The sequence below is a fragment of the Podarcis raffonei genome, chromosome 14, assembly GCF_027172205.1.
Source record: "Podarcis raffonei isolate rPodRaf1 chromosome 14, rPodRaf1.pri, whole genome shotgun sequence".
In the NCBI taxonomy this organism is placed as follows: Eukaryota; Metazoa; Chordata; class Lepidosauria; order Squamata; family Lacertidae; genus Podarcis; species Podarcis raffonei.
Genome location: NC_070615.1, coordinates 47918507 through 47931656, shown reverse-complemented (window position 1 = coordinate 47931656; position 13150 = coordinate 47918507). Strand labels below are relative to the sequence as shown.

Here is a 13150-nt window from a genome sequence, read left to right as displayed (position 1 = left end):
ATGTTTAGCCTGGAAAAGAGGAGACTGAGAGGAGATATGAGAGCCATCTTCAAAGATCTCAAGGACTGTCACGTGGACTGTCAAGCTTGTTTTCTCCTCCTCTGGAGGGTAGGACTTGAACCAGTGGATTCAAACTTAGTCAGAGATTCTGGCTAAACATCAGGAAGAACTCCTCTCCTATTTTTTAAACCCAGTCTGCCACTTTGCATGCTGAAGGCTGGCATGTGTCATGTTTTGTCCATAGGCCTTGTCTGGCAGCTCCTTTTAGGTTCTCCTCCGATGTCTGAAACTCTCTTCCTCCACCTTGCTTGTCTGCTGCCTGTGTCGTCTGCCTCTTTTTCTGTTCCTCTCTCAATACTGGCATTGAGGGCTGCCGCTTTCCTTCTTTGGTGTCGGCAGTAGCTTGCGTTAGGCCCTGCGCTGATGCCTGTCGTGTAGAAGTAGCAAAGCAGTGTGCTGTCTCCAAACGCCAGGACTGTTGACTGCAAGCCAAGGCCCTCTTCGCACATGACACTTCCCCCGCAACATGGGTGTAGTCAAATGTCCGTCTTGCCCGTTGCAAAAAGTTGCCAAAGTGTCTGTCCTGCCACAGTCGCATGGGTTTAGAAGTTGCTGTGTCCGCTACCGTTTCTGGCCACACACACACAATGGTGGCAAAAGTAGACGTTTGTACGCTTTTACAGCTTGTATGCTTATTTTTGCTTCATACAGACGACAACTCTGAAAGGCTTTGGACCTGAAAATCCCACGCAGGCAGGTCCACTTGCTTCCTGGTTTTTGTCTGCCAGGTGGAAGTTGTGCTGCCTGTGTGGGATTGCTTGATCTGAAGCCACCCACTTGAGTGGGGAAAACGCTAAGAAAACCTGAGTGTTCAGTACAGAGAAGAGCTTGGAGATGTTTCATGGAGAACCTTTTCCAAGGAATCCATTTAAGCACGTCTACCAAATTTCTCTGCAAACCGATGTTTACTTTTGTGCGATCAGACTTCCCCCTCCATTGTTAAATTGAAGCCTGACAGCCAATGTGCCCGACTAAGGCCATGTCCTCTCCTCTTTGGGAACTGAACTGAGTGCAGTGGTTTAAAATAAAAAGAAAGAAGGAGGAATGATCGGGGATGCCTGTATCTCAATGGGCAAACAAGCCCAACGTTCATCTTTTATTATCATTTAGGCTTTATTCTGGGGTAATGTTTTCCTTCCCTGAAGATGGGTCCCATTGAGGAACCTGTTAAAATAAAAGCACAGGAATGTACAATCAGTGCACCATTTTTGTGTGTGTATGTATGGTAGGGAAAATCTCATCTTGTATTCAGCCCTGAATTCTCTAACTTAGGAGGGTTTCTGTGAGGCTACTCGCAGGAATTATTTCACCTTGCAGTCACCAGCAACAAAGCTAGTTTTCTTTTGAGGACACACTAGATCAAACTGTTGAGAGGAATACTTTTGTCTTTGTGGGGTTTAATGAGAATTGGGGAAAACCCTGGCAGAATGTGACCAAAATCAGGCCAGTTTGGGAGAACAGTTACACTTCCCACTTAGTAGAAAGCAGATTTTCACAAAGGACCTTCCCTGGTCGTTCTGATTGCCATACTTCATAACTGTTTGGTTCAGAGCATGTGTGTATGTAGCCCATAATGCTCAGGTGTGTTCTGAACCACCTTGAAGTCCTCCTCTAGCTTGGAATGCAAAAATGAATTTGCAAAGCTTCTAAGCTGCTTCAGACTTCAGATGAAGGGGCGCTTCACTACTCACTAGTTTTGATAGGCATCAAATGCTAAATCTTGCAAGAGGGAGATAATTTCACAGGCAGATCAAAAGCAATAGCAAAAAGCTTCAAAGATAGCATGGCCCTGGACATTTCAACGGGCTTCGATTCTTCCCTCCCTGCCCCCACTACCTTCTGGCCTACAGTGGTACCTTTACATAGCAAAACTGAAAGGGGGTAGATATACAGATAGGAAACCAACACCAGCGCTGATGGTTTTTCGCTCTCTTGTCCACTTTCCTCCCTCCTTGCCAGTTCTTTGCCCGAGGAGAAAAGCAAAACCAGCTCGTCCTTCGACGCCTGCCCCAAGCCGAGCGAGAAACAGGACGCCGAGCAAGCGGAAATCGACCCTGAGCACAAGCGCAGCCGCGCCCGGGAGCGCCGGCGCGAAGGCCGCTCCAAAACCTTCGACTGGGCCGAGTTCCGCCCCATCCAGCAAGCCCTGGCTCAGGAGAGAGCCAGCGTGGCGGACGCTTCCAAAGGCAGCGGCGCCCCTTTCGCCAAGGAGCCCGGCTCCACGGATGCAGACCCCGGGGAGCTGGAGAGGGAGCGTGCGCGGCGGAGGGAGGAGAGGCGCAAGCGGTTTGAGAGCCTGGATGCCCCTGACGGGGGAGGCCCAGAAGACTTTTCCCGCATGGAGGTGGACAGGCTCCCGGGGCTGCCCAGCCCTTCGGAGACCAAGCCGCAGAACGTCCACGTGGAGATCGAGCAGCGGTGGCACCAGGTGGAGACGACCCCTCTGCGCGAGGAGAAGCAGGTCCCCATAGCCCCTCTACACCTCGCCCATCCGGATGATAGCAGCGAGGCTCTCCACAAGCAGCACCTCACCACACTCCTGGAGAAGGAGGTAAAATGGAGGGAGGGAGGAGGGCAGGTGGGTGGGACTTGGGCTCCTCCAGGCAGCCTGGTTTAGGACTGATGGGAGTTCAAGAGGCCTAGCAGCGAGCCCTGGCAGAAACGGGGATACGAGGTTAAAGCAGGGGGCTTCAGTTCTCTTGCTCACACTAATCTCTTCCCACCCACCCCTCCGTTTGCTTACTGTCACTTTAAATATGGAAGAGGCACGTTAAACTGGCTTACCTTTCCTCTTTAACTCCCGATAGGGCAGGGCTAGGGAACTGGATCTGTTTCTGTCCCACCCTTTCACTGCCTACCTGTCAGATCACCTGGCATCCAGCGATGGGGCGTTTGTGAAGTCCCCACCATGGTTGTGACTTCAAAGTGCCACACTGGGTTTGCAAAGAGCCCTGGGCTGCGCTTTGGAGTGGCAACAGTCAGCGGGTCATTGGTGCTTCAAAGCACCAAGCAGGGCTCTGTGCAAGGAGCAGGGAGCTTGCAAATAGCTCTGCTCGGCACTTTGAAGGCCCTTTCAAGGACTGGCTTGCCACATGCAGCCAAAGCGATGGATCCCACGGAACTTGGAAGTCCAAGCTCCGCTCTCTTCTGGGATCAGCCATCCTACGGAGTTCCCTCGGCAGTGACTGCCAAACTCTTTGGCCAGGATACAATCGGGAGCACCTGTGACATCATGCGTGGCGCTTGCATGTGGGCATGGCTTGTGGGAAACGGCCTTGCAGGGCAAATTGGAATTCATGCTGGGTCACATTGTTGATTTTGCAAAGCATTGCTCTCATTGTTGTAATCCTCTTTTGAGCATAATCTGAGAAGGCAGCATGCAATCAAAGGGGGTGGTGCTGAAATTTGGCCCATGGGCCAGAGGTTCCCCATAACCTGTGATAGGGCCATAATTACTGGTCCTCCTCAATTATCCAGAGATGGATCAAAATTGGCAAGCCTCCCCACTCTTGTGGGATATAAGAAACCATTCCCTCTCTTCCCTCTACACGGGAGAGAAGTGTCCAAGCGTGTTGACCTCCATGGCTTCATTTACTTGGAGAAGCTCAGCTCACCTTGGCACTTCTGCATCTTCAGCAAGTGAATTATGTTTAGTTTATCTGACCTTCTGCTGTCCTTGTAGAATCTGCTGTTAATGAGCCAGTCCTGGGGAAGGGGAAGGAAAATGCAAGCCAAGTCTCACCCACCATCTAAGCCCATGCCTTTGGGGAGAAACTGGAGATGGAATGGCTTCCTAGAGCACGATGGTTCCTGGAGAAGTTCTTTGCTTAGTTCCTACCCCAAAGCTTGGTATAGAGGAGGAGGAGAAGCTCCTGTTAGGAGGTTGCAGGAGAAATCCATCCAATTCACCCACCCAGTTTGTATAGGGCAGCCGGTCACCTTGCCGGTTTGGAGTTGTGGATGTTTTTGAATGTCTTTGTGGTCTTCTCCCTTCCCTCTTGTGCTTGCAGCTGGAGCAGAGCCAGAAGGCAGCCTCTGAACTCCTGGAGCAGAACCGCGCTCTGCAGGACCAGCTGAAAGTAGCTTTGGGCCGGGAGCAGAGTGCCCGGGAAGGTTACGTCCTGCAGGTAGGAGAGCAAGGCCAGCGTCCTACTTGGTTGCCATTGCTCGAATTTAATCTGTGGGACTTCAGTCCAGGGTGCTTGTGGGGACGCACCTGGGAGACAGTTTGCAAAACCTTCAGTCTTCCACGTCGTAGGGGTGAGAGAGAAGCTTTTTGCATTACCCTCTTTTCTGCAGGTACAGAGCAAGCTCCTCTTTTCAGTACTGCACTAAGCAGCCTTGTTGCTCGGGAATTCTGAGAAATCATTCCAGTTTTGAAAGCAATGGTTTATATCAGAAGAGTTTCGGAAGGTTCGGTCCACCATCTCCATTGATAACCACGTCTGGTTGTATCCAAACGTAGACCAAAAACTGCCTCTTGATCTTAGGAAACTTCATGGAAAATTGGGTTGCAGTATCTTAAGAGGTGTCAAAAGTGATAGCAAACAAGCCACTTTCCAAAGTATGTAGTTGACAATGTAATTTGTTTCTAGGGCTGTGTGTGCCCCGCTCTCCTACTAACTGATCCAGGGCTGCAACCCAGGGAACACCCAATCTGGATCTGATCCTGACTCATTTTGATCAGTGGGGTTAATGTTTAATTGGGGTTTTTAAAGCCTATATGGGCAAGAGAGAAGGACATACAGCATCTCCTCCCCCACCCCGCTGACTACACTGCTGAGAGCAGGAGGGTTCAATCCTGCTGGGTCCTACTCTGCTACCATGTTCCCTAACTGATGAAGCAGACTTCCTGCAGGGGAGTAAACATAGCTCCCAAGCTGGTGTGTGCCATTGTCAGTTTGCATACATTTCAATTAACAATAATTTAAAATTTTAAAGCATTAGTTGCTTGATTAAGTGAGGGTGCCTTTGGGTTTATTAAAATGTGTTTCAATTTAATGCCCACTCTTCAGAGTTGCAAGCCTAATATTTTTATTTTGTAAGTAGCTTTGATAAAGAGCGACACCATGCTGCAGAGACATCCTTCCCTTTTCATAATGTGTTCAACCTTCTGGAACAGTTGGCCTTCTGTCCAAGACTACCCAAGTCTCCTGATGGAGAGAGATCATCTTTTGGAACAGAATCTCTTGCATACTGACAAAAGAGAGCAGATGCTGCCCATTTGCTAGGTTATCTGTTGTGCCTTCAACCTGATACCCTGCACCTATGGCTCCTTGCTATTTTGCCATTTGTGTAGGTGACAGAGGTGGCATTGTGGTGTGGGGTGAACCTCCTTTTCCTGGCAGATGAAGATCACTGTACAGATTGCCAGGCTCAGAATAATGGGACGAATTCCATCACGTCGCACCAGATAACCTAAATGCTTCCTCTCCTTTTAACCGGGCCCAATAGGAGTACCTTTGCTTGTAGGACTAAGAAGCTAACGATGTGATCCTATGTCTCTCTATTCGGATGTAAGTCCAATTAAGTTCAGTGGGACTTGCTCCTGGGTCAGCGTGCATAAGATGGTGCTTTAAGAGACCTTGAAGAATTGGTGAAAGACCAATAAAGCAGGCATGCTGGTCACCCCAGCGGGGAAGCAAATGACCCTTGTGAAAAGCAGATGGTTGCAGCTTCTGGGGAGCGTTTTTGCCAGACTCCTCCCAAAACGGCAGAGCCCGGGTGAGCTCCTAATCCTTTGCCTCCTTCCCATCCCCGGTTCATAGCGCTGATGTTGCAGAATGTTCTGCCCAACAAGACACTGCATATCTATCTACAGGACTCGATCCGCGTGCATGTTGAACTGAGCCCCTCTTTGAGCTCTTGCAACGTAACCTTTCCCGTGTGTGTCCTGCCTTGAGCTCGATGGCAAATGGAGCTTCTCCAGCCCATTCAGTGCTAACAGAAGTTGAGCATGACTGTTTTTCCTCTCTCCCCCCCCCCCAAGACACCAGTTGTATCTTCTGCCTCCTTTGGGCGAGGGTGGAGAGGGTCACTCTACTAATCTCTCTTGGGTGTGGATAATATTGCATGGGTTGTTTTTTAGGGGTTTGGTTTTTTGTTTTTTGGTGTGGAAGCATGTAATCTGACTTATTGTACCTGAGTGTCACATCTATGGGCTGTCCCTGCCAGCGATTACGGTACAGCAAGACAGGCCAAATTATCAGGCTTAGCGCTGTGCTCCTCTTGCCTCTTTCTGTTTGTGTATTCTTCAAGCCACATGATTTCTGTCCGACTCTTGCATGATTCTCTGTGTGTTTATTCCCCCGCCCCCTTGCATGCAACATGGCTTTGGTTTTGAATCTCTCTGAGGGTTTCCTTGTTCTGACTTTTATGTTCTCATCATACTCCTCCTTTCCTCTCCGCTCGTCTTGATTTACAACAAAACACGGGTAGCAGACAGATCTAGAACTTCCGCATTTTAAACTTCATTCACATATTACACACACAAATATATTTTCCACGAGTAGGAAAGCTGTAAGACGTTTGCGGCAGGGATCAGTTCGCAGCTGCCATCTCTTCAGGTGAGGGGAGAGCAATTGTGACTTCTCAGTGGCCTTCATTCCTCCAGGACTTTATTTACCTGAAGCTCTGCATCTTTTGCTAGGCGAAAACATTTATGCTCTAACTGTACACCTGCACACACAATCCAGCAGTTAGACTCACAGGTCAACCCACCCCTAAAAGTCAGGGTGGGTAACACAAAAGTGAAAATAAAATCCCAGCAAAACAAGATAAATAATGATTTAAACCCATCCTTTCCAAACTTAGCCTCAAGCTGCAAAAGATAGTTCCTAGCAGGTAGGTCTCCCAATGCTTCAAAGAGTTGCTTGTTTTATCTTAGTATATTCGAATTGCCCGCCCCCCTCACAATTTTCACTCCTTTCCAAACCTTTTTTCTACTTGTCCCAAGTCATCATTTCTCCTGTGGTGTTCTCTTCTCCATCATTTTGTTTTGTTTTGTTTTGTTTTAATTTGTTTTGTTCCTCTTAGGCTCGTTTGCGTTCAAGCTGTTTCAATGTTTTATCATCCGTGTTGTCTGTTAAACTTGAAGAAGGGTTTCCTTGTTTCCCTGAGCAAAAGGGATTTTATAAAAAAGAAAGCAGACAAAACTGAAACCATCCAAAATTGGAACAGATGGGTAGTGATCATACCTATGCAAGGAATTGTTCTGTGGCCCAACTTGACCAGAGGTGTGACACTCAGAACTGGGAACCAAGAGTGCTACTAATCTCCTATTTAATCAATTTTTTTTAAAGACCGAGGTGGCCACCCCCCCATCGGGGGCCTGGCAGAGGCTCCATAAAGTCAATCGAGACCTCCAGAGTGAGCTCGAAGCCCAGTGTCAGCGGCAGGAACTGATCAACCAGCAGATCCAGTCACTTAAGCGTAGCTATGGGGAGGCCAAGGATGTGATCCGGCACCACGAGGCAGAGATCCAGAGCCTACAAGCGAGGCTCAGCAATGCTGCCGCAGAGCTCTCCATCAAAGAGCAGACTCTGGCAAAGCTGAAGAGCGACCTGAAGGCCGAGCGGAAGAAAGCTCAGGAGCAGATGGAAGAGTGGCAGCACAGCGAGGAGGCGCTGAGCTCGCAGCTGAAAGCCAGCGAGCAGAAGCTCAAGAACGCGGAGGCACTCCTGCTGGAGAAGACCCAGGAGCTGAGAGATCTGGAGACGCAGCAAGCTCTGCAGAGGGACTACCAGAAGGAAGTGCAGCGGCTCCAGGATCGGATCGCTGGCCTCAGCCAGCAGCTGAGTGCCAGTGAGCAGTCTCAGATGCTGATGGAGGAGAAGCTGCAGAGGAATTATGAGGCTTTGCTGGAGAGCTGCGAGAGGGAGAAGCAGGTCCTCATCCAGAGCTTGAAGGAAGCGGAGGACAAAGCCAGCGAGTACGAGAACCAGCTTCAGAACAACGAGCAGCAGATGGAGGTTCTGCAGAAGGAGAAGCTGTCCGTCAAATTTGAAAGCAGCGAAATTGTCCACCAGCTGGAAGAGCAGCTCGAAATGAAAGAAGCCAGCATCCAAAAGCTCGCCGAACACATCAAGAGCCTTGAGGAGGAAAGCGATCAGATCAAATGCCGGTTCCAAGAGCTGATGAACCAGGTTGCTGAGTCTGATAACGAGGTCGCCAAGCTGCAAGCCAAGCTGCAGCTGGAGGAGAGCAACTACCATGCCCTGGAGCACTCCTACGAGGTGGTGTCAGGGCAGTTCCAGAACTTGCAGGCGGTGCTGAAGGAAAAGGAGGAGGAGCTAAGAGTGGTGAGGGAAGCCCACTCGAGAATTGTGGAAAATAAGGACCAGGAGCTTGCGGAACCTTTCTTAAAAATAGCTGCCGTAAGTAGCAGTCCAGAAAACGTGGAAGATCAGCAGACGCAAGACGATGAGTTGAAAACATCAACTGGTGAGAGCTTAGCACCATGTGTTGCGACGGAAACAGGTGGTCAAGTTGTGGAGACAGCACAACATTCACAGCTTCAAAGAAGACTTCCAGTCTCAGAGTGCATGCTCACTGAGGATCAGGGCCCCAATATCAGTCACAGGCAGATCTGTGAGCACCCAGCAGTGAACCCAGAAGAGTGTAGGTCTACCTCTAAGTCTACAGACCTTCAAGAGAGAGAGATTTGCCAGAAGGACTCTGCAAAATCAGACACAGAAACCCCCGGAGCCAAAAGGCAAAGGATACGTTTCTCCAACATCCAGTGCCAAAAATATATCCACCCTGATGGATCCGAGAAGATGTGGACCAGCAGCACTTCATCAGACACCAGCCAAGACAGGTCACTTTCGGAGGACAGTATGTCATCAGAACCAGCTCCGAGTTACCCAGGCACAGGTGATTCGGAGACTTACCTGTCTATCATCCACGCCCTGGAAACCAAACTTTTCATCACAGAAGAAAAGCTCAAAGATGTGACCATGAAACTCGAAAGCCAGCAGGGCCACAATCAAGACACCCTCATCACGCTTCACCACCAGTGGGCCAGCACAGAAGCACAGCTGAGGGAGCAGCTTCAGGAGAGCTTGGCTCAAGTCAGCAGGCTGGTCTCACAGCTGGAGGGCGAGAAGCAAGAAAAACACAAGCTGCTTGAGAATCACATCCATGAGCTGGGAAGGTTCCATGGGAGAAACAACCAAGCCTTGGTGTGCTTAGAGCAATGCAGAGAACAGCTAAGAACTTTGTCCAGATGTGAGACGGAGCAAGAGAGAGAGGTGCTTTTGGGTGTCCTGTCCAATACGGAAACTTCTTTATCGGATGCAGTCCTCGTGTTGCAACAGGCACTTTCTTCGCCTGGTCATCTGGCAGAAGAATTGTCTGCAGCCCAAGCATTGCATGCAGAAGGCAGCAGCTTGGGGGAGGAGGAGAAAGCTGCCCTCCAGCAGCAACAAGTAGGGTTTTCTGAACAAGACCAGCTGCGGATGCTTTCCAGGAGGGTGGCTTTTGAAGCCAGCTTGATCAACCAGATAGCAGAGTCTCTGACAGATGCAACCTCCAAGATTTCCTTAGCCCTGAGAGAGATTCATGGTACAGTGGATGCAGTCTTGCTGGAGCCTTCAAATATTTCACATATTGCAGTGGCCTTGGCTGACGTCTTATCTAAAAAGCTAGTGTTGGAAGATGAGTTTTGGAGCCAGGTGGAGGAGCTAAGGAAGAATTTGAGTGCCAAGGAAGAAGAGGGGAAGGGAAAGGGGGAGGCCCAGTGTTTAAACATTCCTCAGTGCCTCATTCATTCAGTGGCAGACAGCACGCTGATTAAAGCAGAGCTCAGTTTTGTTGCCCAGAAAATGAGAGAGTCCTTTCATCAGAGATTAAAGGCCATCGAAGAAGACCTCCACAACACCAGAACAGCCCTTCAGCAGCACAAGTGCATGCTGGAGGAAATCATTAAAGCATACCAGACTCCTGAATTTGACAGCGTTATGCATCAGATTTCCAAAGCCCTTGAAATCCAAGAGGGCACTTCAGCTTGGGATGCCAGCCTTCCTGGCTTCATGCCAGAAGCCCACACTTTGCAGGATCTTGGCAGTCAAGCTCTAGCTGCCATTCAGGGCGATCTTGCTCAGCAGCTCAAAGACAGAGCAAATGTCCTGAAAGAAATATCTGCTGCTCTCCTGTCTCTGTCCCCTGACGAGGCCCTGAAAGACTGCCGCAAGCTGCTAAGGATTTCTTCCAGTCCTCCCTACGATATGTGTCTGGGGGATCTTGAGCGCTACTCGTCTCTGCTTGTTCAAGATGCGATTATCCAGGCCCAGGTCTGTTACGGGGCTTACAGGGCAAGGCTGGAGTACGCCAAGGAGGCAAGGCTGTACAAAGAGTCCCTGCACAATGTGGATGCTCTGTGTCAGGAACGCATCAGGGCAGTTGCCACCCTCCGGGAGGAATACGAAGAGCTCCTCCGAAAGCAACAGGGCAAGTATGCCGAGATGATTGCTGTGCTTGAAAGGGAGAATTCGGAGCTCAAGGCCAAAGTGGAGCAGCTTGATAATCAGCGGAAACTCCTGGAAGAAGAAGAACATAAGCAGAGCAAGAAAATACTGGAGCTTCAGGACACGTATGAAGAGGAGATCCGGAACGTGGTTGAGCAGCTTCACAAGACCGAGGATGCTCTGAAATCAGAACAGACTGAAGGGCTGCAGCGACTAGATTCTCTTGCGCGGGATAAGCTGAACTTGGAGACTTTCCACCTTGAGCAGATCCAAACTCTAGAGGACAAGTTTCAAGTCAAGATGAAGGAACTGCAGGTCTTCCACAATGAAGAGCTGCTGGCCTTGCAGAAGCGCTACGAGCAAGAGCTGCAGGGCTTGCAAGCATCTCTGGAGCAGTACCAGAATCAGCACTCAGAAGCACTGCCTGCTGTGGCATTGGGTGCAGGAGAAGCATGGGCTGCTGATAAGCCCGACGGTGGGGTGCAGGGCTCAGAGAGCGAGCTGGACGCCATGCACGGCTTGAGAGAGCGCATTCAAGAGCTGGAAGCCCAAATGAACATCATGAGAGATGAGCTGGAGAACAAGCACCTCGAAGGCAATGCGTCCACTCTGAGGGAGAAATACCAGAAGGACTTTGAGAATCTTAAGGTTTTTTCTTCTTCACTGCACTTAATTTCAATAAGTCATGTGTGTAAATCTCTCCTCGCCCCCCACCCATGGCAATGCAACAATCACCTTTTTGTTTAAAGGCAAATAGAATTCTATAACTTGATGGCCAGAGGATAGATAGAATGCTTACAGTCCACAAGACTGCCCCCTAAGAACACTAAATCAAAACTTTGCATTGCAACATAGGAACAAATTGTCCATCTTGGAAGCCCAATATAATGTCCTTGAGGTGATATAGCCAGAGCCCTAGGGATGTATGTCATCTTCTGCAAACCTCCACAAGATCTTTTTCACCTTTAGATATCAGATTTCCTATAACTGTCCTTCAAAACACCTCTCCTTCTATCGAACTTACATCCCAATGAAACGGTAGTATCAAAGCACAGAAAAACAAAGAAAACAGGAACACAAGCACATAAAATAGGGTCTGGCCGGGGAAAGCCTGTGCAAAAAGATAAGTCTTTACAAGTCTTCCTTTTAATCACATTTTATACCCCCCCCCTTTCCTAAAAGAAGCTCAGAGGGTAAATGGGATTGCATCACCTTATCCTTGGAAGTGCCCTGCAGGCTAGGCAAGGCTGAGAGAACGGAGACTTGCTTCAGCTGAAATTCACAGCTGAGCCATGATTCAAACTCGGGTCCCTCCAGTCTAAGGCCAACATTCTGCCCACGGACACCCTCCAGTATTAATTGCTGTAGCACATGGCCATATAAAGGGGCTAATGGGAGGTAAATGGTACGTCACATCATGAAATGATGATAGTAATGCGAGAAGCAGTCAACGGTTCTATGAGAACATTCTTTTCCAGGCATGGCTGAAGCCTGCCTCCTTTTTTCTTTTGCCTTTCATAAACCTTAGTAGCATTCCCACAAGAACATTCTCCACCCTTCAGCAACAGAGTCTTTTCACAGCTCACATGGTTTGCCGTACAGGCAAATTGCACCTGCTGGCATGCTTGCACTAACATAACAGAGAGTGCTTTTAAATGTCCCTTGCAGAACACTGATCTCCCCCTGGACTAACATTCTGCCATCCTAAAAAGTGTTGCCTTGGCTGACAGATCTGCAGCAACCACTTCTGCAGCCCACAGCTGGTTCAAGGGGCAGTTCTGTGCTTATCAAGGAACAGAGAGCAAAGCGGCATAAATAAATCCCAGCCCACCAGCTAAGATTCTGGCCTCAGTGTAAAGAGCTAGGAACTGAAGCTGTACATGCCTCCACAGATGTGTTTCAGGAAGGGCATAGGCAACTTATATAACCACAGCTTTGCAACATGTTATTTACCATATTTATATAGGCTGGCCAGTAAGCTATATCCTTGCAGCCAGCTGCAGAAGTACCGTTTTTAAGCATTCATGCAGAAAAGACCCACCTTTCATTTTTAAAGAGCCCAGTTTTTGTCGTTTTGTAGTAGCCAATAAAAATTCTGAAGATATTTAAAGATTTTATTTAAAGTCTTAGGCTAGGATCCTAGAGGTATCTTAGGTATATTTTAAAGAGGAGTGTGTACACACACACACACACACACACACACACACACACAGATGCTTTCCTCCTTAAGACTCAGCAGACACCCTGTGTGTGTTCTACATGGGTACAAAAAATTGCATGAGAAGCAGCTGTTTCTTGGCAGCTATGAATTAGGGTGCATGCTTCACATTTTACACCAGAGAAAGAAGTTGTACAGTGCAGAAGTGGGACAGACAGCAAACCACATTCAGTACCTCCCAAGGAGTAGGCTAGATTGGTGCAGGTGAATTTAGTATATCCAGGCCACTCCAAATGATTTTGTGGTTAAAAGTGTGCATTTAAGCTTCGTACTTCCATCAAACAACTCTGTGCAGCAATACAATGACGCTGGGTTGTGTTGTCTCTTCCTAGTCTTATCTAAATGGCATCCCAAGTTAAGCCTAGATCAGGAACAAGGAACCTGCATTCCTCCAGATGTTGTTGAG

General features: G+C 48.8%; 1 protein-coding gene across 7 annotated transcripts in view; it reads left to right on the top strand.

The window, feature by feature from the left end:
- The window catches only part of MPRIP (myosin phosphatase Rho interacting protein), a 218247-nt gene that overhangs the window by 195340 nt on the left and 9757 nt on the right, over positions 1 to 13150 (top strand). For 5 of the 7 annotated variants that reach the window (XM_053364529.1, XM_053364525.1, XM_053364526.1 and 2 more), the window contains 3 exons: positions 2020 to 2611; positions 4071 to 4187; positions 7362 to 11174. In XM_053364529.1, coding sequence (XP_053220504.1) covers positions 2020 to 2611; positions 4071 to 4187; positions 7362 to 11174 — 4522 coding nt within the window. The remainder of the gene's footprint in view (positions 1 to 2019; positions 2612 to 4070; positions 4188 to 7361; positions 11175 to 13150) is intronic. The other 2 variants (XM_053364530.1, XM_053364531.1) reach the window with 1 other exon arrangement.